Below are 21,911 nucleotides of genomic sequence, written 5' to 3' on the forward strand. Positions count from 1 at the left end.
TTGTTAAATGATTTTTCCTTCACACTCCACAGAAGTTATAATTGTGTATCTTCCCCATAAAATTCTTCTAAATGTTACTAACAATATATTTCTGCCTCATCATTTGACCAAAATCTACATTGGATCACAGTCAGAAGTTATTAAAAGCACTCAATAGAATTGAAATGGAATTATTGGATTGTTAGATTCAACGATTTAGCTGTTTTATGGTTGGTAACTGTAATATTATTACTGAAATCTTAATAGTAATTAGTTACTGCAAAATTAATATTAACCAACACTGGTTGAGAATAATCTTTGTACAAAGTTTGGTTAAAAATAATAAAAATAAAATAATAATATTTTTTTCGCCTGTACATGCCTTTTCATGGTTTTTTTTTTTTTTTGAATAACAGTATATATATATATATAACAGTATATATATAAACTCTACGTAGGTCATAGAATAAGATCTGAATAAAAATAAAATATGAATCTTATTAATTCTGCATTTGTTTCTTATGCTCCAACCAATGTAATGAAATAACATATATATATATATATATATATATATATATATATTTTTTTTTTTTTTTTTTAATCAAAAAACTTTTTTTTGGTTCTCAAAAGCATGCTCAAAAGGATATAATTTTACGTCGTAAAGATATTATGAAACGTCCGCTCCGCGCGTCATCACTCTGCGCCTGAGTTGAGCATCATTGGCGCCAAAGAGCATCAGAGAAGCACTGCTGTCGCGCAATTTCGCCCCCAAAAAATAAAGAAACGCTTTTGAGACATGCTTAGAAATGGTGAGTCGCCTTACTAATGCACCATGTGTATAAACAATGACACAATCAGAGCAATAGCTCGGTCTGTTTGGCTAAAGAAAGAGCAGTTAGCTCCAACTTGCAGCCTTCACGTGTTTGTTAACAGACTAACATTAGAGCTACAAATACAATCAAACATACAAAATACTATATATGAACTCAGCAGTCCATGCTCATGTCACAGGTGCATGTGTTTACATCCTGTTCCTGTAAGCTTTAAAATTAGCCATAACTTAACAAATCAAATCGATTGATTGGTTGCCAATACAGCCCTTTATGATACTGTATAACAACACAGGTTAGTTGTTTATGTTATGGCATTGATTGTAATGATCAATTTTGAAATGTAAACATGCAACAAACTCATCCTGTGGTTACTATGGTACCTGCTCTGCATTGCATATTTACTAGCATGTGTCATTATAAAATAATAATTAAACTACATTAAATGTTATTATTAAACATTGTTTTGTGTGTATTTCAGGACATCCGGAGGTTTTTTGCGTCTAGCAAACCTGCGGCACCCAAACCTTCAAATGAAAGCACCAAAACTGATGAAGAGCAGAAGAAGAAACAGAAGTCAAAAACTAAGGTAAAACAACAGTCCTTTGATTTGGCTGTGATTTGTACAGAATTTATAAATATGAGATGGCATCTACAGTGTGATTTCATTCTTGTTTTCTCTTTATTTGCATGAGTTTGGATGCTGATGTATTTAATGCATTGCTACACAATCTCTTTCTCTCTCTCTTTAGGTCAAAAGTCTCACATCTGATGAAAAACCTTCTGGAAAGCGAAGGAAAAGAGTCATAATTGATTTAGGTTCCTAAAGAGCATTTATCAAATATTAGGAAAAATAATGAGGATGATGATGGCCATCATGTTCACAATGTTAGGAGATCCGTGGATATACATATATATATAATTTAAAAAAAAAAAATCATAGTAAACTTTTAATATCTTACTAAATAAAAAAAGCATTATTTTGCATTGGGTATGTTTTAGACATATTTATGATACTACATTTTCACAGTATAAATTAGGTATTTATGCACTTGCCTTTTTAATTTTAGGATGAGGGTCCCAGACACGAACATGTTTGTGGGAACTGAAGGGGTTGACACACACACACACACACACACACACACACACACACACACACAGGGTCCCAGACACGAACATGTTTGTGGGATCTGAAAGGTTGAACACCCCTGATATACCACTATATTTAGATGTTCTCATCTTATCTTAGACTCTGAAGAAGAGAAAGAGAAGAAGGCCAAAAAGAGCACTAAAGATTCTGGTGAGGGAGTCATCCGATGCTTTTCCCCATGTATAATATAATGCTATGAATCCATTAATATGTACTCCTCTTTTGTTATTTCCAGATTCGGATGACACATTAATGACTCTGAAAACATCCAAACCTAAAGAAAATGGAACCGCTAAAGGCAAGAAAGAATCAGATTCGGGAAAAGCAAAACAAGCACAAGTTTCTTCCAGGAAATCCCCAACCAAATCCCCAAACGCAGTCTCAAAGGGAGCGGCGAAGAGCTCTCAGCCCACCGTCTCCCCAAAGGTGGAGCCACCAAAACACACGCCCACCTCAGTAATGGCCTTCTTTGGGAGCTCAAGTGTTCAAAGGTCAGAGAAGAAGATGGTGGCCAGTAGCAGCACTAAGAGGAAGGCAGTGAGTAGAGAGAGTGTGAGTTACAGTCTGTGTGTGTGAACACGCTTAAAGTGTAGAAAAACTCACACTCATGGCTGTTCGGTGTTGTCCAGCCCACACAGGACACTGAAGAGCCACACAGTGATGAAGCAATTGCTAAACAACTTCAGATGGATGAAGACATGGAGGTTTGTCCAGGACACACGTTTATATGCGCAATAAAGCTTCTATATCAATCTGAATTTGGTCATATAAAAAAAGCATTGTATTATATATTATTAAGTGAGCAAGGAGTTGAACTATGAATCAGAATTGCTAAAAATGAACGAGATTTCCACAAGAGCATGCTTTTTTAATACATTTTTCACTATTTAATAAAGGCTTATGCAGAATACACCTTTAAGGGATAGTTCACCCATGAATGATAGTAGCCACTGACTTCCATTGTATATTTCCTCCATACTGTAGTGTTTGGGTGAACTGTGTCTTTTAATGGGAAAATGATGCATGTAAATTTTGCACTTTGTTTATATCTAGTTCATTATCATGCAGAAATTGTCCGTTTTCTGTATGTGTGTGTGTGTTTTTATGTTAGTTGGAAAAGAAGATCCATGAAGATGAGGAATTTGCGAGAACATTAGCCATGCTGGATGATGCTCCCTTACCGAAAAAGGTCTTTAGTTTGTCTTAACACTACAGTACATCATCTTCTGATTTAAACATGCATATTGAGCATTTTCTCATATCTACTAATTTATTCAAAATACATAAAAAATGCAACTGTTTAAATTTGAATGTCTGGTATCAAAATAATGAAATAAATCTATATTTACTCATTTTTTCTTAAGAAAAAAAAAAGTTTTAACAGGTTCGCTGTTTATGAATACTTGAAAAACATCTCCACAGTCAAGTGTGGAGTGTGTAAAATGTAGTAGTATTTTTTTGTTTTTACTTAGGCTCGAGTGGACTCCCCAACAAAGAGCAGCGCAAGTACCTCAGACACCAAACCCAAAAAAGACCCGTCCCCTGAAGACCAGCTCCAAACTGGCTCCGATGAAAAGGCAAGAGGAAGAGCAAAGGAAGAAAGACAGGGGTGAAAAACAAATGAAGATTTCTCCTAAGAAAGAGCCCATGTCTCCAACTAGCTCAGAGCGAGCAGCTACGCCCAAATCAGCAAGCGTTTCCACAGGAGCCACAAAATCACCGAAAAGTGATGGAGCACCCTTGAAAACCTCGCCAACAAAACCAGAGGTACATCCTTCACATATTTTATAACTTCATTTAGGATTTTTTTTTATGTTAGAAGACGTTAATTTGTCAGTGTAATATTTGTAATTGTGTTGTTTAAGGGTCTAAGTTAAAAGAGGGCACAAAATATTTGGTATTATTTTTAATATGTGTTGTTTATATAATGCTTTTCACAATGCCCTTGAATGCATGCACTGTAAGTCTCTTTGGATAAAAGCGTCTGCTAAATGCATGAATGTTAATGTAATGCATGTTGTTTAATGGGGCATTGCACAATTGTGCTCAGCTAGTGAGCAATCCAAAAGCTTCTCTGTCATTTCAGAATAAAAGTCCTGAGGACTTAGAGAAAAAACAGGCAAATTCATCAGCCTACCGTAACTTTTTGAACAGAGAAGGACCACGAGCACTAGGGTCTAAAGAGATCCCGCAGGTAGAAACATCTCTGCCTATCGTCTCATTGCTGCATTGCTGCCTATCCTCTAAACTGCTTTGACGATGATCTGTGATTGTTTTAGGGAGCAGAGAACTGCCTGGAGGGGTGTGTGTTTGTGTTGACCGGTGTGTTAGAGACTCTGGAGAGGGATGATGCCAAGTCACTAATAGAGCGATATGGCGGGAAAGTCACAGGAAACGTCAGCCGTAAAACCACTTACCTTGTTCTGGGACGAGAAAGTGGGGCATCAAAGTCTGAGAAGGTCTTATTTTGCATGATTTTTCTCAGCATGTCATTCATTTATGAGTGTCGCTTAACCATATTTATATTTAATTTAATCTTTTAATTTAATTAAATGTGTTGTGTTTATTCTTTAGGCGGAGAGTTTTGGGACTAAGATCATAAATGAAGATGAGTTGTTGGAGATCATAAGAACCAAACCAGGCAAGAAGTCTAAATATGAGATTGCAGCAGAAGCAGAGGTAAATAAAGCAGCTCCCATCAACCCTCCTGCTCTTTTGTTTTTTCCTCAATTAATTGTTCAGCCCTATTTTAATGTTGCATTAAGTTGAGTAAATTATCAGCTTTTCATCTACTCTTAAACCCCAGTTTAATTTTTAAATTTGGAATTTTACACAGTACTTTAAAATAAAATTATTTGATTAATTCTTCATTTATTATTTTATTGAAGAAGTACTGTATTGCAAAATTTTGTTTAATATTTATTATTTAATAATAGTCACAATAATAAAAATCATATTTTATAGTTATATTGTAATGTTAAAAAAACAATGGGAATTTTTTACCCAGTGGTTCGTACGCAACAAAAAGTCTTCACTGTAAAACTATTCTGCATTTTTTCAATATATATTGCATAAAAAATGTCAATTATTCTTTTTTTGAATTTGGTTCAATTTACAAACTCTGTCTATTGCACTTATTACAGAATAAATCGTTTAAAGCAAGGACTCCAGACTCTAGACACAAACATGCTTCTCCATCCAAGAAGGCCACTCCAGAAGGGCCCAGCCCCAACAAGGGGAAGTCTAAGCCTGGTGCTGCTTCTAAATCTGGAACACTAAGCGCCTCTCATTCAGATGTCAAAAAGAGTTTGAGCTTTGATCAAACCACGAGCGCATCCCCTGTATCCCACTCCACCCCTGAGAACGATAGGAGGAGCCTGTTGTGGGTGGATAAGTACCGTCCTCGTAGTCTGAAGAACCTGATTGGCCAGCAGGGCCAGCAAGCTTCTGCGCTGGTTACAGAACTGGCATAAACATCACAGCGGCATTACAAAAGCACCATGTCAGTATTTAAAGTTGGCTTCTACTGTTTGTTAGCAGGCAGTTGATATTTGGGTACCTTCACTAGTTAAATTAAATATGACAGGTGCTTTTTTAAAAGTACTATTTATGCATATAGTCTCTCAGTCAATATGACTTAAAAGTAATGGTATAAGATTTAGAAATGTTGTTTATGATGGGTTTTATATGGAGTTTAGCATCTCATACTGCGAAATCTGTTCAGTTTACCTGTGTTTCTAATAGCATACTACCAGTATGCATCAATGCCTGCTACATTTTCAAAGCATATATGTGATCCTGGAGCACAAAACCAGTTTTAAGTCTCTGGGGTATATTTGTAGCAATAGGCAAAAATTACATTGTATGGGTCAAAATGATTGCATTTTCTTTTATGCCAAAAATCATTAGGATATTAAGTAAAGATTATGTTCCATTAATATATTTTGTTAATTTCCTACTGTAAATAAATTAAAACTTAATTTTTGAGTAGTAATATGCATTGCTAAGAATTCATTCGAACAACTTTAAAGATGATTTTCTCAATATTTAGATTTTTTTGCACCCTCAGATTCCAGATTTTCAAATAGTTGCATCTCAGACAAATCTTGTTCTATTATAGCAAACCATACATCAATGGAAAGCTTATTTATTCAGCTTTCACATTTAAAAAAAATGAGCCATATGACTGGTTTTGTGGTCCAGGGTCACATGTTATATATAACCAGAGTACATTTCCCATAATGCTGTGTGCTAGACTTGACCATAATCATATGCACCAGTTTTTTAATGGTGCATACTGTTTCACATACTATACTTACTAGCATCTGATTAGTAGTATATACTGTGCAGTATGCATACTAGTATGCCGTTTCTGACTAAATGTGTTTTTTCTAATGCACCTGGAGACTAAAGTTCAGTTTAACTAGTTTCCATTGTTTTTTTGGAATCAGCCAAGTTGGGTAAGTTTGGGAGTAAAGATGACGGTTCTGGATTTAAGGCTGCGTTGTTGTCCGGGCCTCCTGGTGTTGGGAAGACCACTACTGCGGCCCTCGTCTGTGAGGTCAGTTCAGTCCCACTCATATTTAAATAGAACCAAATAGTAATCAATTTGAAGTGTTTAACATGGGATCCAGGATTAAATCTTTAGTGAATGATTGTAAACACGGCGTGCATGTTTTTACAGTTTCACTGCGTGGTTTATGCATTAATAGCGTTCCATATGTGCTGGTAGGAGTTGGGTTTCAGCTACGTGGAGATGAACGTGAGCTGCACACGCAGTAAGAACAGCTTAAAGGAAGTGATCGCAGAGTCACTCAACAACACCAGCATTAAGACCTTCTATACCGGTAATTAGCTTAATTAATCAGGTAATCAGAGTTACACTGCGGTGATTATAATGTAAACACTGTTTCTGTGTTTTATGGCATCAGGTGCATCTCAGACGGTGAGAAGTAAACATGTCCTCATAATGGACGAGGTGGACGGGATGGCAGGAAATGAAGACAGAGGAGGAATACAGGCAAGACATTCAATATTATTCTTGCTCTTTACCAGAGGTGGTGCTCATGGTGCAGAAATGGACTAGATGGTGTTTAAATCTTTATGGATTCTTAAGCTGTGTGTGCAATGGAGCATTCACTTAATGATTACTGAATACCCCACAGTTTATTTATTTATTGTATACCATTTACATATATTTTTAGAAATTTGTGTAAAAGTTGGCATTGTTTGAAACAGTACATGATGATCACATTGTCAACTGCAAGCTTCATTTTTGAGTGCAACACCTAAAATTCAATAAAAAAAACCGATGGATCGATAGAAGTCAGTCCTTGCCTTACTTTACTTTATTTTTTAATCCATTACGCTCAAATGTACATCACCATAAGTTCAGTTCTATTTCCATTTAATCTTGAATTTAATTCAGAGAGGGCATTCATGGTTATTTTGGGTTATAGAAGGTCATGTCATTGCAAGGGGGATATGCAATACACCCTGCTGTTTATTCTGAGCACATGTAGGTATTCTGTGCATACAGTACATGTAGATACTTTGTGCAATATGTAGACTGCAAGCCATTAAATGCGTGCCATTAAACTGGTACATGTGCACAGCAGTGTTTCCACTGACTCTGGGGTACTTGACTCTTGCCCTTTGACCCACACAGGAGATGATTGGTCTGATTAAACAGTCAAAGATTCCCATCATCTGCATGTGCAATGACCGCAATCATCAGAAGATCCGCTCGCTGGCCAACTACTGCTACGACCTGAGGTTTCAGAGACCCCGCGTCGAGCAGATCAAGGTGGAACCAGTGTCCCATTAAATCAGTGTTTTATATAAGACATCATTTTAATAATTTTGGCAGCAATGTGTGTTCACAATGTGTGTTTAATGACATTGTGACAAAGACACCTAACCATAAAAAAAAAAAAATATATATATATATATTTTCAGGGGGCTATGATGTCTTTAGCTTTCAAAGAGGGTCTGAAAATCCCACCCCCGGCACTTAATGAAGTCATCCTGGCGTCCAATCAGGATATTCGGCTTGTATGACATTGACATAAACAAATCTGTGTCCAAAAAGGTCTTTATCAGTTTGGTGCTTATTATATTTCTGCTCCCAGGTACTGCATAATCTAAGCATGTGGTCAGCTACAGACAAGGTCATGACCTATGACCAGGCCAAAGCTGATGCTAACAATGCTAGGAAGGACATGAAGCTGGTATATGTGCACACTTGTTAAATACATGATGGGGTACACTCTGTACAAGCATTGGTGCATTGATGAGATGAGCGGGCTGTTCTGAATGACAAGATCTGTGTGTTTTGCACATATATGCAGGGTCCATTTGATGTGTGTCGGAAAGTGTTTGCTTCAGGAGAGGAAACCGCCCACATGACTTTGATTGACAAATCAGACCTTTTCTTCCATGATTACTCTTTAGCACCACTATTTGTTCAGGAAAACTACCTGCATGTCCGACCAGCCGCTGCAGGGTGAGTTTTAGATGTGCACGCAAGGGCAAATGTATTATATTTGATTATTTTCCCACATCTTATTTTTTGCATTTGCTCTTGTTCCCTTTAAAAAACAAAAAGACATGATCTAGCTATAACAGCTGTTGTCACAAAATACACAGTTAAAAAAAGAAAAAAGTAGACATAGTGATCACTTACTGCTTTTTACAGCATTAACAGAATTGAAAATTATATTTAGGTATCAATATAAAAATATGATCTTCGCCAACACTGTTTAACAGTTCACATCATACATGTTCATACTATAGTAATAACAAGATATTGTGCATAATTACAGGCAACTAACCCTAAACCAAACCCTAATTCTAAACATAACCCTATAGTAAGTACATGTTGTTACTTAATATAATATTACTCATTACTTAACCGTATAATTACACTGTAACAAGAGCACCTTAAAATGAAGTGTAGCCCCATCAAAGAACAAAGAAACTAATAATTGCACAGTTGCATAAAAAAAAATTTGCAGGTCTGTTGGTTTGTATAATGTACAGATGTATTTTGACACACAAATTGACTTTTGACTGATAAAAATGACGATCACAATTTACACAATTTTCCCTGATTTTGTCGTCAGCAAAATTTTTGCAGTGATATCTTTAATATTCAATGCATTGACCAGCTTTAATGCGCAATGACATTTGCATCTTGTAACTTGTGCACTATGTATTTATTTAATAAGACTTAAACTGTTCTAACTGCGGATGGAATCATGATGGTCTAATTGCGACATTGGATGTTTTTCAGGGGAAATCTGAAGAATCATTTGGTGTTGTTGAGTAAAACAGCAGACAGCATTTGCGATGGAGATTTAGTGGACAAACAGATCCGCTCCAGACAGGCATGGTCTCTGCTTCCCACACAGGTGACACGCTTTCCTGCCAATATCTTCTCATCAGTGTTGAGCACCAAATCCTCAGGCAACAGTAGGGATGCACAATTGATCGTATTTCGGATTGTGATTACAAAACTGCAATTACTACCAAAAAATTATTTTTAGGTTTATCTTAAGATATTGTTTCCATTGCTTTAATTTTAGTTTTAGTATAACATTACAATACCATGCATATTTCAACTTTTTTTTTATGTAGAGAAGAAACCAAACCAATGTACAGTTGACATTTGAGGCTTAACGCCATAGAAAAGCAATGCATGTTTTTCACTTGGAGTGAGTTTTCAGCTTATTTTCATATAAAAATATGGCATGCAATTGCTTCAAACAATACTATAAATTGATGATAATAATTGCAATTATAATTTCAAGGGAATAATCGACAATTATTGCTGTAGATTATCAGGCCCTGAAGTGACCATTTACAAAAACTGATTTGTAACAAAAGCTGTTCACACAGGTCAAGTATTTTGCATAGATCAGTGAAAGCATGTTTCCCCCCCTCAGGCGATTTATGCAAGCATTTTGCCGGGGGAACTGATGCGGGGTTATATGAGCCAGTTTCCATCCTTTCCCAGCTGGTTGGGCAAGTTCTCATCAGCTGGCAAACACAGCCGAATTATACAGGAACTCGCTTCACACATGAGCCTAAAGTGAGAAAACGCACTTAAACACTTCCCTTCCTCCATGTCTGATGTATGAGGTCTTTTAACCACATATATGCTTCCCTAACATCTCCCTGCTGGACGTTAAGCAGTAAGGAAGCAATAAATCTGGATTACCTGCCGTATTTGCGCTCTGCAGTATTAGAGCCTCTTCAGTCGCGGGGTTCGGAGGGAGCCAATCAGAGCGTGCAGATCATAGATGATTATGACCTTATTAAAGAGGATGTTGATAACATGATGGAGATCAGCACTTGGGGTGGACAGCCAGATCCTTACTCTAAACTAGACTCCAAGGTGTGTGTGTGTGTGTGTGTGTGTGTGTGTGTGTGTGAAGAAACCGGTGGTCCAGTTGACAGTCCATTGCTTTGACAGATGCGATGTGTTTAACTATTAAACATCTGGAGGAGCTGTAGGCCACACTTTATTCCCATCAGCTCTTTTTTTCCTTTCTGCAGGTGAAAGCTGCGTTTACAAGAGCCTACAATAAGGAATCCCATCTCACGCCGTACTCTTTACAAGTGGTTAAGAAAAGCCATAAAGGTGCCGTTGACCCTGAGCTTACAGGAGAGCTTGACGGTGAATCTCAGATCCAGGAAGAGGAAGACGACGATGGGGTTACCGCAGATGCAATGATAAAGGTAGATATCAGAATCTCTCATTTCGACTGGCCGTGTTTTACAATCATGTTTACATCTCATTTGCAAGGGCAAGTTACCCAAAAATGTTAATTCTGTCATTAGTTAGTTACTTGTTGTTCCAAACACAGTACCTTTTTCGTCGAAACTTTTAACCTTTTGGTGTTGTTTGGTCTTTTAGTAACTGAGTAACTTTTTTTATTTACTTCATCAGAATGGTAAAAAACTTGGAAACCAAAATCAGAGACATGATTTGAAGAAGTTAACCAGTCCTAAAAAATTTAGACACAGAAAAGAATAGGAAACAAGTTGCATCAAGTGGAGATGTTTGGTACTGCACCCAAACTAAATCTTACTCTAAGCTAATTTATTTTTTTTGAGATGTCAACCTCAAATTTGGAAAACTTGTTTAGATTTATGTTTTTTTTTTCTTGCAGTTTTAGAGTAAACCTGTTTTGGAAAATATAGATTTCATATAAAAAAAAGTATTTTTGTGCATTTTTTCATAATAATCAACTTCTATAACTTTTCACTTTTTTATTTTTTAACTTCTGTTATAATGAGTAAAGTAAAGTTTCTTACTTAAAAAGAGGCCAAAAGTAAAAAAAAGTAGTATTTAAAAGTAAAAGTAGATTTACGACAGTAAAAAAAGTTGGAAATCTTCAGGTCTAAAACCTTTAGTACCATTAAAAACTCTGAAAAATACAAATTATAAAGGAAAAAAGTTCAAACATAATTTTTTTTTTTAAATAAAAAAAAGGTCATTTTTGACCATCACGCAAACACCCGAGAAAAAAAAAACTTTTTTCCATACATTTGTAAAAAATAGAGACTCCAGCTTTTAGCCATATTAGTTCAATAAAAGTTCTCTAGATTACAAATCTTCTGAAACCACTCTGAACGGTTCATAATGGCTGCTTTTATAATTGTCCATTATTTTTGAAGCTTGAAATCTTCAGCCCATTTTTAATTGAAATAATGAAAGCTTGGAACAACACGAGGTTGAGTAAATGACAGTGAATGATAGTTTTTTTTTTAACTATCCCATTAAACACTTTTGTTGCATTCAGTTGCGTTTGTTCAAATCTAAACCCGCTGAATTCATACGGGCATCATTTTAAATCTACATGTTATTTGTGACATGCACGCTTGTTTATTACATATTTTTATGCTGTTGCATGTATAGTTTCATTTCTGCAGAATTCCACAATTTGCATATAGGCAAAAAAAAAAATCATGCACAATGCAATACCATTATTCACCTGATTTCTGTTTTTTCATTCTCACAGCAGAAAAAAGCCAAACCAGCAAAAGACATCAAGCAAGAGAAACCAGGGGCTTCTGGGAAGGGGAAAGGCAGGGGCAAAGGAAAGGGAAAGGCAGTGAACTGAGATAAACACAGAAGGGAACGAGACCTTGTCTATCTCTCTCTGTTTTCACAAAGATGTGAAAACAGCTCTATAAACAGATCTTTTCTGTCTGCAAGTCATACTTGTGCACTTCCTGAAAGCCATCCCTCACTGCAGGGACCACACATTTACACACAAGTTATTAAATAGTTCACAGTTCATCAAGTGGATCAGACTTAACACATGCATCACACTGTTAACACATGCTGTTAAAGCTATATTCATCTCAGAGGTAAACCGAATTAAGTGCACTTAATGTCACTGTACTTGTGACTAACTGCATGAGCATTTGAATATATTTGCTTCAGTTGTTCACAGTTAAACACACATGCACATCCCCTGCTGCTGAACACATGGATGATAACTGTACTTGCTGCATGTCAGCTAGAGACCTCATGTGATGTAAATATATGCCATTAGATTTTTGCTTTGTTACTTTGAATACTTCCAGATAAATATATATAAAAACAATCCCTTTCATAGTGTTTTCTACTTTTGGATACAGAGTGATAGTGTCTGATATTAGCATGAAGATTGTGTAAATGACTAAATGTGTGCTATTGGAAATTAAAACAAGAATTATGTCATAGAGATGCATTGTGTTTGCCGTTTATATTGATCTGCTTGACTATGTAGATTAGACGTATTGAATGGAATGGAAAAAACGGCTCAATTATACTGTAATTGCAAACTCTTTTTCTATTAAAATTACAGTATTGCACGTCATTTGTAGTCTAAAATGAAGACTTTAACAGATAGTTATTTAATGCATTAATTTATTTTTTATACAGGTACATTTACAGTAGAAAAAGATAGATCTATGAGCAGATGACGTCATTCTAATAGACACAACATATACAGACCATTTCTAATTGCTCAGAAAATATTCCTATATATTAGTCTTGCTTTTTGCATGATTTATGACGACTTAAATGTGTAACAGAACCACACTTATACATAATTATGCTTAATTTGAGCTCTCAGTAGTAGCTAATATGTATAAATATTAATTGAAAGTGTTTTTACGTTAGATTTAATAGAATGCATTAATATTAATAATTATCATTTTAATAACTTCTGTCCCTTTGGTTGAGAACCACTGGTTTAGCACTAGTCTCTATTGGCATCTCCCACTTTCACACATTTCTTTCCATTTTGGGAGTTTTTGATAATTCCAGCTTGTAGATCTTCATCTGTGTCTGATGATCTGCTCCTTGAGGTCTACGCAATCATCTGGACAGCAAGGACGGTGACATGTTCAGCATGTTGGTAGTGTTTTTGAGAGTACTTGTAGAGTAACAGTCCCGCTGGTTTGTCTAAGGAGCTCGACGGCTTCTGAATGAGTGACACCCTCCAGACTCTTTCCATTTACTTTCAGCAGCTGATCACCGCGACGCAGACGCCTGTCCTCCACCGCGGCTCCCTGTGGAAACACACAAACCGTGTTGATTTCTCAGTCAGATGAGTGTTTACATGCTACGAATCATGCAAACTGAACGTGTGTTTGAACTTGGACATGTATTGATCTCTGCACTCAACTCTCAGTTTTTAGCTTCAGTGTCTTTCTTGTGTACCTTGGGAAATATGCTCTTGACATAGATTGGCAAGTCACCATGAGAACTGCCAAATCCTCCTACAATACTGAAGCCAAGTCCAGCAGCGCCACGTTCAAGAGTGATAGTCTGGAGCTGGGGAGAACTTAAACACACACAAAAGACACATTGAATTTAACCCTCTTTTCCCTCTAGAGACACCCTTTATTGGCAAACAGGGCAACAATTAATCTCGTAATACAGTAGAATAATGAAAAGCGCAAGCATAGCACTAACATTAATCAGAGAATCTGAATGGTCAGTGTGGCCTGGAGGGGAAATCCTTTATCAGAGCTCCACAAATATCCACAAGCAGACATTTATGTAAATATGTGCAATTTTAATACATTTCATGGAGTTATTGAATGCAGCGTTGTATGGAAGATTTATTTCACAATTTTGACTTTTTTTTCTCACATTTGCAAGTTTACTTTTCGGAATTCTTACTTTTTTTTTCAGAATTTATAAAGTAAGAACTGTGATATAAAGTTGCAATAGTGTGTTATATAGTCAAACTCGAATCTGACTTTATATCTTTTGCGAGTTGTAACTGTGAGATAGAAACTTTATAACTCGCAATTGTGAGTTTGGCAACACTTTAGAATAGGAAACACGTTAAATATGAACAGTTTTCCCTCAATAAACTGCCAGTTAGCTGCTTATTAGTAAGTTGTTATGGTCAAGCAGAATATGTGATTAATAAGTACTAATAAACAGCCAATATGTTGATAATAGGCACGCTAATAAACAACGACTTAATAGTGAGAATTGGATCCCTAAATGTATTATAACAAAAAGTCAGATTTGTGAATTGTTTATATGACGCAATTTGGACTTTGTAACAGAAATTATATATATATATATATATAAAAAAATCTGAATTGTGAGAAAAGTCACAATTACATTTTTATCTTTTATTTTTAAAAATATATATTCAGTGGTGGAAACATGGTGCGCCATAGTGTTGGGATGAAACCAGTTATAAATCTTAAATGAAAGCATAAATCAGGACCTGTATTTTCTCCCGAGCTTCATTCATTTTAGTGCATTTAATAGATTTGTTACATGAAAATGAAAGCAAATAAAATTGGAGTTCTATAAACATAATCATTGGGTGAATAAAGGTCATTTGGGATTGTGCTTGCACTTCTAAATTTTATTCCTGTGATGCATTGCACAGCTGTATTTTCAGCATCATTCCTCCAGTCTTCAGTGTCACTCTAATATGCAGATTTGCTGCTCAAGAAACATTTCTGATGTTGAAAATCATAATACAAAAAATAATATTACCTTTTTTTTCATAGGAAACTACTGCGGCACAGTTTGACCGTTTTTATGCATTATAATGAAATGATAAATATTCATTTCGAGTACCTCTGGTGGTTGTGGGTAGTGTTGACTCCAGGTGAGGAGTGAATTAAAGATGCTTGATCTTTACTAGCTCCATCTGCACAGCCACTCGGCATCACCTTTAATCAAACACACAGAGTGTGACATTCATGGAAAGAGTGTGTGGAATGAGTGAACACTTGATGAAGACACACACCTGCAGTGTGACAGCTCCGCTGCTGTTTCTCAGGAGAACACTTGCCTCAGTATCAGAGAGACGGTCTGTCGATGTACTGTTAATGCTGATGACCCTGGCACCCAGCTGAAAATTCAGTTCAGAGGTGATTATCTTTGAGCACGGCGGGAAACAGTTATCATGAATGTTGTGTTTGGTGTCCTGTGACGTTTGCATTTTTGCAGTACTATTAGATAGTACTATTAGATGTTAGATAAACTAGTATCTAATATAAAATGAGTCTTGAATAAAACTAGCAGGTTGTAAACACATTAAATCACTGTAGCCATTCATGAAAATGGTGATTTTGGCCTCTCCCATCTTGAACAAATGCGAAATTTAAAATCTTTACATTTCATAAATTCAAAAGACTATCTTAAAACGATTTACAGTTTACTGCATAAAAAAATTTAGCAAATACAAAAAATAAGTTTTCTAAATTTAACACAAATGTTCAATGTCCAGCTCAACTCCGTTACCCAAATCATTGTACAAACCAATCCAAATACATACATGCATTTTGGTGGAAAATCTTGACCAAATATGAAATGTAAAATCATTCAGTTTCATAAACTCAAAAGACTATCCTGAAATTATTTACTGTTCATTGATGTAAAAATATGTTTTACACAAATTTCAGTGTTCATAGAATTCATCCAGCTCAACCATTCAACTCTGTTACCCAAATCATTGTAAAAAAAATACAAATACATATATGTGTTTTAATTTATTGGTAATATAGTTCTATAAATAGCTATAAAACAGTGTGTGGCCTTAAACTACATAACTTTTACTGACTGATTTTTCCATCAAGGCTAAATAAATCAAAAATGTATGTACACACACACACACACACACACACACACACACACACACACACACACACACACACACACACACTACTGTTCAAAGTTTTGGCATCAATAAAAAGTATTTACAGCAAAAATACAGTATAAAACGTAATAGTGTATCATTTTACAATTTAAAACAGCTGTCTTCTATTGTAATATATTTAAAAATGTAACTTTTTCAGGATTCTTTGACGCATAGAAAATGTAAAAAAAATAAAAATATTTCTTTTTCATTATAAATTACTGTTCTTGTATCCATGCAGGTTAAAAGTATGCATTTAAAAAAAAAAAAAAAATACATATATTCTTACTGACCACAACATTTTGAATGATATAGTTTTATAGAGGCTTTCAAGATTATGTAGTTATTTATTAAGTTAATTTTTTGCCTTTAATAGCACAGGCTGTCGGCTCCAACATCAACATTTTCCAAACACAATGAAAAAGTGGAAAAGGCTTTCAGGTCCTGTATTGTATCCTCATTCTCTGTCTGTACCTGCAGGAGTCCAGTGCGCGCTGCAGGTGTGGTCGGGTCCAGGTTAGAGATATAAACTATTCCATCTCTCAATCTCAGCTCCACAGACTCACACTCACACTGGGACAGAATCACACCAAGCGTACGGTTACTAGTGACTTACTGCAGAAACGTGCATTGAGAGTGCATGTAAAACCAAACCCACCTTCTGAACGGTGACCGTTCTGATGTCCACGTTCTCATCCACAGCTGTGCAAAAAGATGAAAACATTGACTCACTGACGAATAGAACTGAATAGCGAATAATTGTGTGATGTTACAGACACTCTTACAATCATATGTGCTGAACGAGGTGAGAAGAGGGACGTCCAGCTCGTCCACCTGCCACAACACAGACAGAACACAGACTCTCAAACACTGTTAGATCTGAGATGGATCTTCAGAAATCATTCTAATATGGTGATTTAGAAACTGCTCAAGAAACATTTCTGATTATTATCAGTGTTGAAAACAGTCGTGCTGCTTTTATTTTTGTGGAAACTGTAAAACATGTTTTCAGGCTTCTATAAACAGAAAGTTCAAAAGAACAGCATTTATTTGAAAGAAATCTTATATAACATTATAAATGTCTTCACTGTCAATTTTGATCAATTTAATGCATACTTGATGAATAAAAGCATTACTTTCCTTAAAAAAAAAAGTTGTACCCCATACGTTTAAACAGTAGCGTGTCTAATATATTGTATAAAATATAAACCTCACAATATTTATAGATGGAAATAGATTTAGTTAAACAAATTTGATTCACAATTATGTTACTTTCCCATGTGCTATGCAATCTAACAATACAAATTGTCTTAATGCTCTTTATTAAGAAAAAATAAAGGTTTATTTTTTCTTAATGCTCTTTATCTATCAAGTTTACCTATCAAATTATCTTTCTGTTCTGATACAACTTTTTGTGTTAGTCAGTGTTAGTTGTTCTCATGACAAATAATTCCACCTTTCCACAAAAATCTGAAAATAATAATAATAAAAAAGGTTAAATATATCGAAACGGAATTTAAGTCAACATCCTGGTCACTGAGCAACGGCTATTCTTTCGGGAGTAATTCTGTTCATTTTCATACATAAATAATGGTCTGAGCGTAACCAGAGCATATTGTGAATCCTTTATAAAAAAAAATTATATTTTTTTATTTTTATTGAATTATAACACATGCATATATATTGTTTTGTATCACAACGTTTATAGGGTATTGCATAATAGGAATGATTCAGCATTTACCTGATCTCCATATGAGTAGTGTGATGAAGCTTTAAAACGAGCCACCTCCAACAGCACAGACCCACTACAGCTCTACAACACACACACACACACACACACACACACACACGAGGTGAGGTGCACATAGCCCTATTATGACAATGAATGAAATGCATTAATCACTGTATTCCTGAGTGAAGTGTATTTTCGTGCACCTGCAGAAGAGCGCTTGCATAGTCCTGTGATGCAGCTCGCACGTCCTCTCCATTCACAGACAGAATCTGGTCACCTAGTAACAGTCTTCCATCCAAGTCTGCAGCCCCTCCCCTTTTTATCTCGGATACAAAGACTCCAGTGTCATTTCTGAAAGACATGCAGACGATCATGAATTCAGATGAATCATAACACAGCTGAATCTATGCATTATCCATGCAGTTCTGAAATGTAATTATACTCCTTGAGAACAACCCACCTTTTACCCACAATGCAAAGCCCCAGTTCCTGTCCTGTTTTGAGGTTTAGTTCCACACCAAAGAGGTCCCACATGTCCCCGGGTGTGCGGTTCTGGAGGACGTATGTGCAGTGGTTTTCTATCCCAAGGTCTCTGTAGATGCACAATCGCACTCGCTGCGGACTCAAGCGCAGGACGCTCAAGGCCTCCTCATGAGTGGCCATTCTCAAATCAATGCCGTTCACCTGGAGGAGATAACAATAATTACATTAAGAGCTATTCAGTGAAAAAGTAGATTAAATATTTCCCAAGATGAGTTTAATCTGTGCATAAGTACTGTACGTGCACTGTACCCTGTTGGTTTCAGTTTATTTCTCTGTGCATTTGATTGTGTATCTACCTTGGGTTAATGGAAGTTCTTAGAGAAGAGATCATCAATAAACCAAACTATACAACTTCACTGGTGAATGCTACACTTCTGTACCTCTAGAATATGATCTCCAGAACACAGCCGGCCGTCTCTGTATGCCGCACCATCTTTATTCACTTCATGAATCACTATTACGCCCTGACAAAGAAAGAGGGAAAGAAATTATATTAGCAGCATTTAAGTGAAAAGTTGCATTGAAAGCAGTCAATCTTTAACGACTCGAGCTGGCATGAACCTAAAAATAGTGCAGAATCTTTAATAACTTTCCTTTGAACTGTTTGAAAATCTAAAATCATTTATTTCCTCAGAAAATCAAGAAAAAATCCCAAGGGAAAGAAAGATTATTGTTTGAACTCCCATTTTGATTTCTGGTGATTGCAACATGTTACTTCAAAATATATTTTTAGGAATATTTTATAAGCTTTATCAAGCGTGCTCTCTCTCTCTCTCTGGCCTTCTGTCAAATACCAGATGAAAAAGTCATTTAGACTCATCCCTCAGTTCAGTGCTTTAAGTGGCCCAAAAGAGGTGCCGGTACTCTATTATATCCTATATGTATAAATATATTAAGGGTTAAGGGGGGTGTCTGCGGTCTTGGGTAATGGGATGGGGTGCTTATGATATTAGACTTCGTAGCCTATAATAAAAGGCTTTGTGTGGTGTCAACCAGCGAGTCGTCTAACTCTGACTCAGACTGTGTTATTTTAGTACTCATAGTCTGAAGCCAGGAGAGCATATTATATGTTGTTCACTGTAAATCAATTATTACCTAGGCAAATGTGCGCATTTCACACATCCTCTCCGGCCACGTTGAGTTGTAACTGACAGCGGCAAAAGCAACGCATGCGCTTTTCACTTGTAAAACTCAAGGGTGTATGGGTAATGTAGTCTCTGCTCTCGGTGGGACGAATTAGGAAGCTTGCATTGTGAAACGAGCTTTGAAAAGCGGCAGTGCAGGCAAAAGATTAAAACCTCTATCAAAACTGATGTCCAAATGAGCTTACCGGTACCTAAACGCACGTTCTGGGCGCACGGAGAGGTGGCGGTACGCTCAAGAGCTATATTCGGAAGTGGCGGTACTGAATACCGGTGCGTACCGGCCCACTTAAAGCACTGCCTCAGTTCAAAAAGAGCAAAAACAGGAGGCTTTAGACAACTTTACAGATCAAATAATAAGCATTTCTTTAGTAAAAAATTCCAAACTTTGTATTTTTGGTTAGTCAATATACCTCATTTCCTTTTCACTGTAAATTAGTTTTTGTTTTTTTTTTCTATAAGAGATGAATTTAATTACTTCCTGCATCAAAAATTTATTTAAAGGGATAGTGCACTCAAAATTTTAAATTTGATATAAAATTGTAATCTGTTCTCCACTGAAAAATATAGTATAGTAACTGATGTCACATAAGCTACTTTCACAGTGAATCGCTCAAACACTAAAGCAATGCAAAAGTTCACAGATTTAATTCCCAGGCAATGCATGAATTGACAAAATGGATTTCTTAAAGCAATGTAAGTTGCTTTAGATAAAATATTCTGCCAATGCATTCATTTATTTAATTTTACCACAATTCACCTGCATTGTAAAGAAAGAACAGCATGAACATTCTGCTAAACTTCTCCATGTGTTCCACACATGAAAGAAAATCTAGTTTGGAATGACATGAGGGTGAATGATGATGTGATATTTTCATTTTTGATAACACTGTTGTAGTATTTGATGTTCAGGTTTGTATTCAAGTTGCTCTTGCGACACCATTAAGTGTTAAATACTTGGTTTACTTTACAATTTCTCACCAGCACTGTGTTGCAGCCTCCTACTATGCTGAGGCCGAGCCCCGTGGTGCCCTTGCAGATATCGATGATGTTCATACAGCCAGCTATGATTGGACTTGTTAGGGGGTCAGAGGTCACAGAACACTGGGCCAAGTAAGAAGAGCTCTGATTGGCTGTGGGATCAGCTGACGAAGGTGTACAGTGGCTGGGAGTCATGTGACTGGCAGGATGACAGGAGGGCTTGTGATTGGATGTGGCAGGAAGACCAATGTTGAGGCTCTCTGGGGAACGAGACTTCAGTTTATCCTCTCTGCTGATCCCTCCATCCTATCGAGAACAAAGAGACTGAAGCATGCATGCAGATATTGTTTTGTCATGTTTTTGAGTGTTTTACCTGCAATAATACTGAATGTTGACCTTCTCTGAGCATGGCTGGAGATATAACAGGACAGTTGTGCATCTAAACAGATAAAAGTGTTATTAGATGATGCATGAGACTGAAGACGTCCAGTAATGCAGACATGTGGTAAATTAAGATAAATGCATATGCAAAATAAAATAAAGAATAAGGAATAAAACAAGAACTCCAGAAACATGCAGCGAACTTAGTTTTTTTTTTTTGACAATTATTTTAATTTGTTAACCAAGCATAGCTCTATATTTATTGTATTTTTACTGTTTTATTTAAGTGTGTGTGTGTCTCCATCGCCTCATATGCTGGTCCTGTAGTCATCTGTTTCTGTGCAGCTTTATTCCTGATGAGAAAATTACATGTGTGCATCAAAATATGTGGCACATCCACACTACACAAACACTATATATAGATAAATACTAGACACTGTTTTCCTAATGAATGTTGTTCAGTTGCTTTGACGCAATGTATTTTGTTTAAAGCGCTATATAAATAAAGGTGACTTTGACTTTGACTTTGACAAATAAAGACCTTGAGACTTTTAGTGAAAATGCTTCTAGGTTGATTTTAAATTATATGCAGTGTTTTCATTACAAATAATATATATATCAGAAAAAAAAAAACTGACATTGAATTGATATTCTTCAATGACACCGTGCATTCAAGCTGGCATAGTCCTAAAAGTAATGCTGAATATCTTTCTTTGTTTTAAATATTTCAAAATCCAAAGTCTTTCTTTATTTCTGTTTGAAATTAAAAACAAATATGCATTGCTGTCTCAGATGTTTGCACTCCATAGTAATAAGCTATGTATAAAAAGAGCATATTAAAATGCACGTAGAAGACAAGTAGTATTAATCTACATTCATGTGAACATGTCTCACCTTGTGAGCAGAATCCTGACTTTAACTGGAGCGTTGTTGATGATTGCTGTTGCATTCTGGTGACTGCGTCCATACAGCACTTGACCATTTATCTGCACAATG

The 21,911-nt window shown here is 36.1% G+C and overlaps 2 protein-coding genes across 2 annotated transcripts in view; one reads left to right on the forward strand and one right to left on the reverse strand.

Annotated features, from left to right (window-relative positions):
* Positions 1-670: 670 nt before the first annotated feature.
* LOC132142178 (replication factor C subunit 1-like) lies at positions 671-12,704 on the forward strand. The gene is given in 26 exon segments (XM_059551837.1): positions 671-788; positions 1,291-1,398; positions 1,562-1,628; positions 2,059-2,109; positions 2,195-2,496; positions 2,589-2,663; positions 3,071-3,148; positions 3,432-3,502; positions 3,504-3,726; positions 4,046-4,153; positions 4,239-4,418; positions 4,534-4,638; positions 5,103-5,395; positions 5,397-5,461; positions 6,411-6,520; positions 6,692-6,806; positions 6,891-6,979; positions 7,628-7,765; positions 7,918-8,013; positions 8,091-8,189; positions 8,310-8,464; positions 9,254-9,371; positions 9,906-10,051; positions 10,144-10,357; positions 10,519-10,701; positions 11,988-12,704. Coding segments are annotated over 26 exon segments (3,294 nt in total). The 5' UTR covers positions 671-785; the 3' UTR covers positions 12,090-12,704.
* Positions 12,705-13,149: 445 nt separating this feature from the next.
* LOC132142187 (multiple PDZ domain protein-like) overlaps positions 13,150-21,911 on the reverse strand; it is a 38,769-nt gene continuing 30,007 nt past the window's right edge. The window contains exons 29-43 of the mRNA XM_059551849.1: positions 21,810-21,901; positions 21,223-21,268; positions 20,908-20,973; positions 20,535-20,840; positions 18,792-18,875; positions 18,329-18,552; positions 18,072-18,219; positions 17,878-17,949; positions 16,922-16,970; positions 16,795-16,838; positions 16,611-16,709; positions 15,246-15,350; positions 15,074-15,168; positions 13,682-13,805; positions 13,150-13,530 (exon numbers count right to left, since the gene is read on the reverse strand). Coding sequence (XP_059407832.1) covers positions 13,366-13,530; positions 13,682-13,805; positions 15,074-15,168; positions 15,246-15,350; positions 16,611-16,709; positions 16,795-16,838; positions 16,922-16,970; positions 17,878-17,949; positions 18,072-18,219; positions 18,329-18,552; positions 18,792-18,875; positions 20,535-20,840; positions 20,908-20,973; positions 21,223-21,268; positions 21,810-21,901 — 1,719 coding nt within the window. The 3' untranslated portion in view covers positions 13,150-13,365. The remainder of the gene's footprint in view (positions 13,531-13,681; positions 13,806-15,073; positions 15,169-15,245; positions 15,351-16,610; positions 16,710-16,794; positions 16,839-16,921; positions 16,971-17,877; positions 17,950-18,071; positions 18,220-18,328; positions 18,553-18,791; positions 18,876-20,534; positions 20,841-20,907; positions 20,974-21,222; positions 21,269-21,809; positions 21,902-21,911) is intronic.

The sequence above is a fragment of the Carassius carassius genome, chromosome 6 (assembly GCF_963082965.1).
Source record: "Carassius carassius chromosome 6, fCarCar2.1, whole genome shotgun sequence".
Lineage (NCBI taxonomy): Eukaryota > Metazoa > Chordata > Actinopteri > Cypriniformes > Cyprinidae > Carassius > Carassius carassius.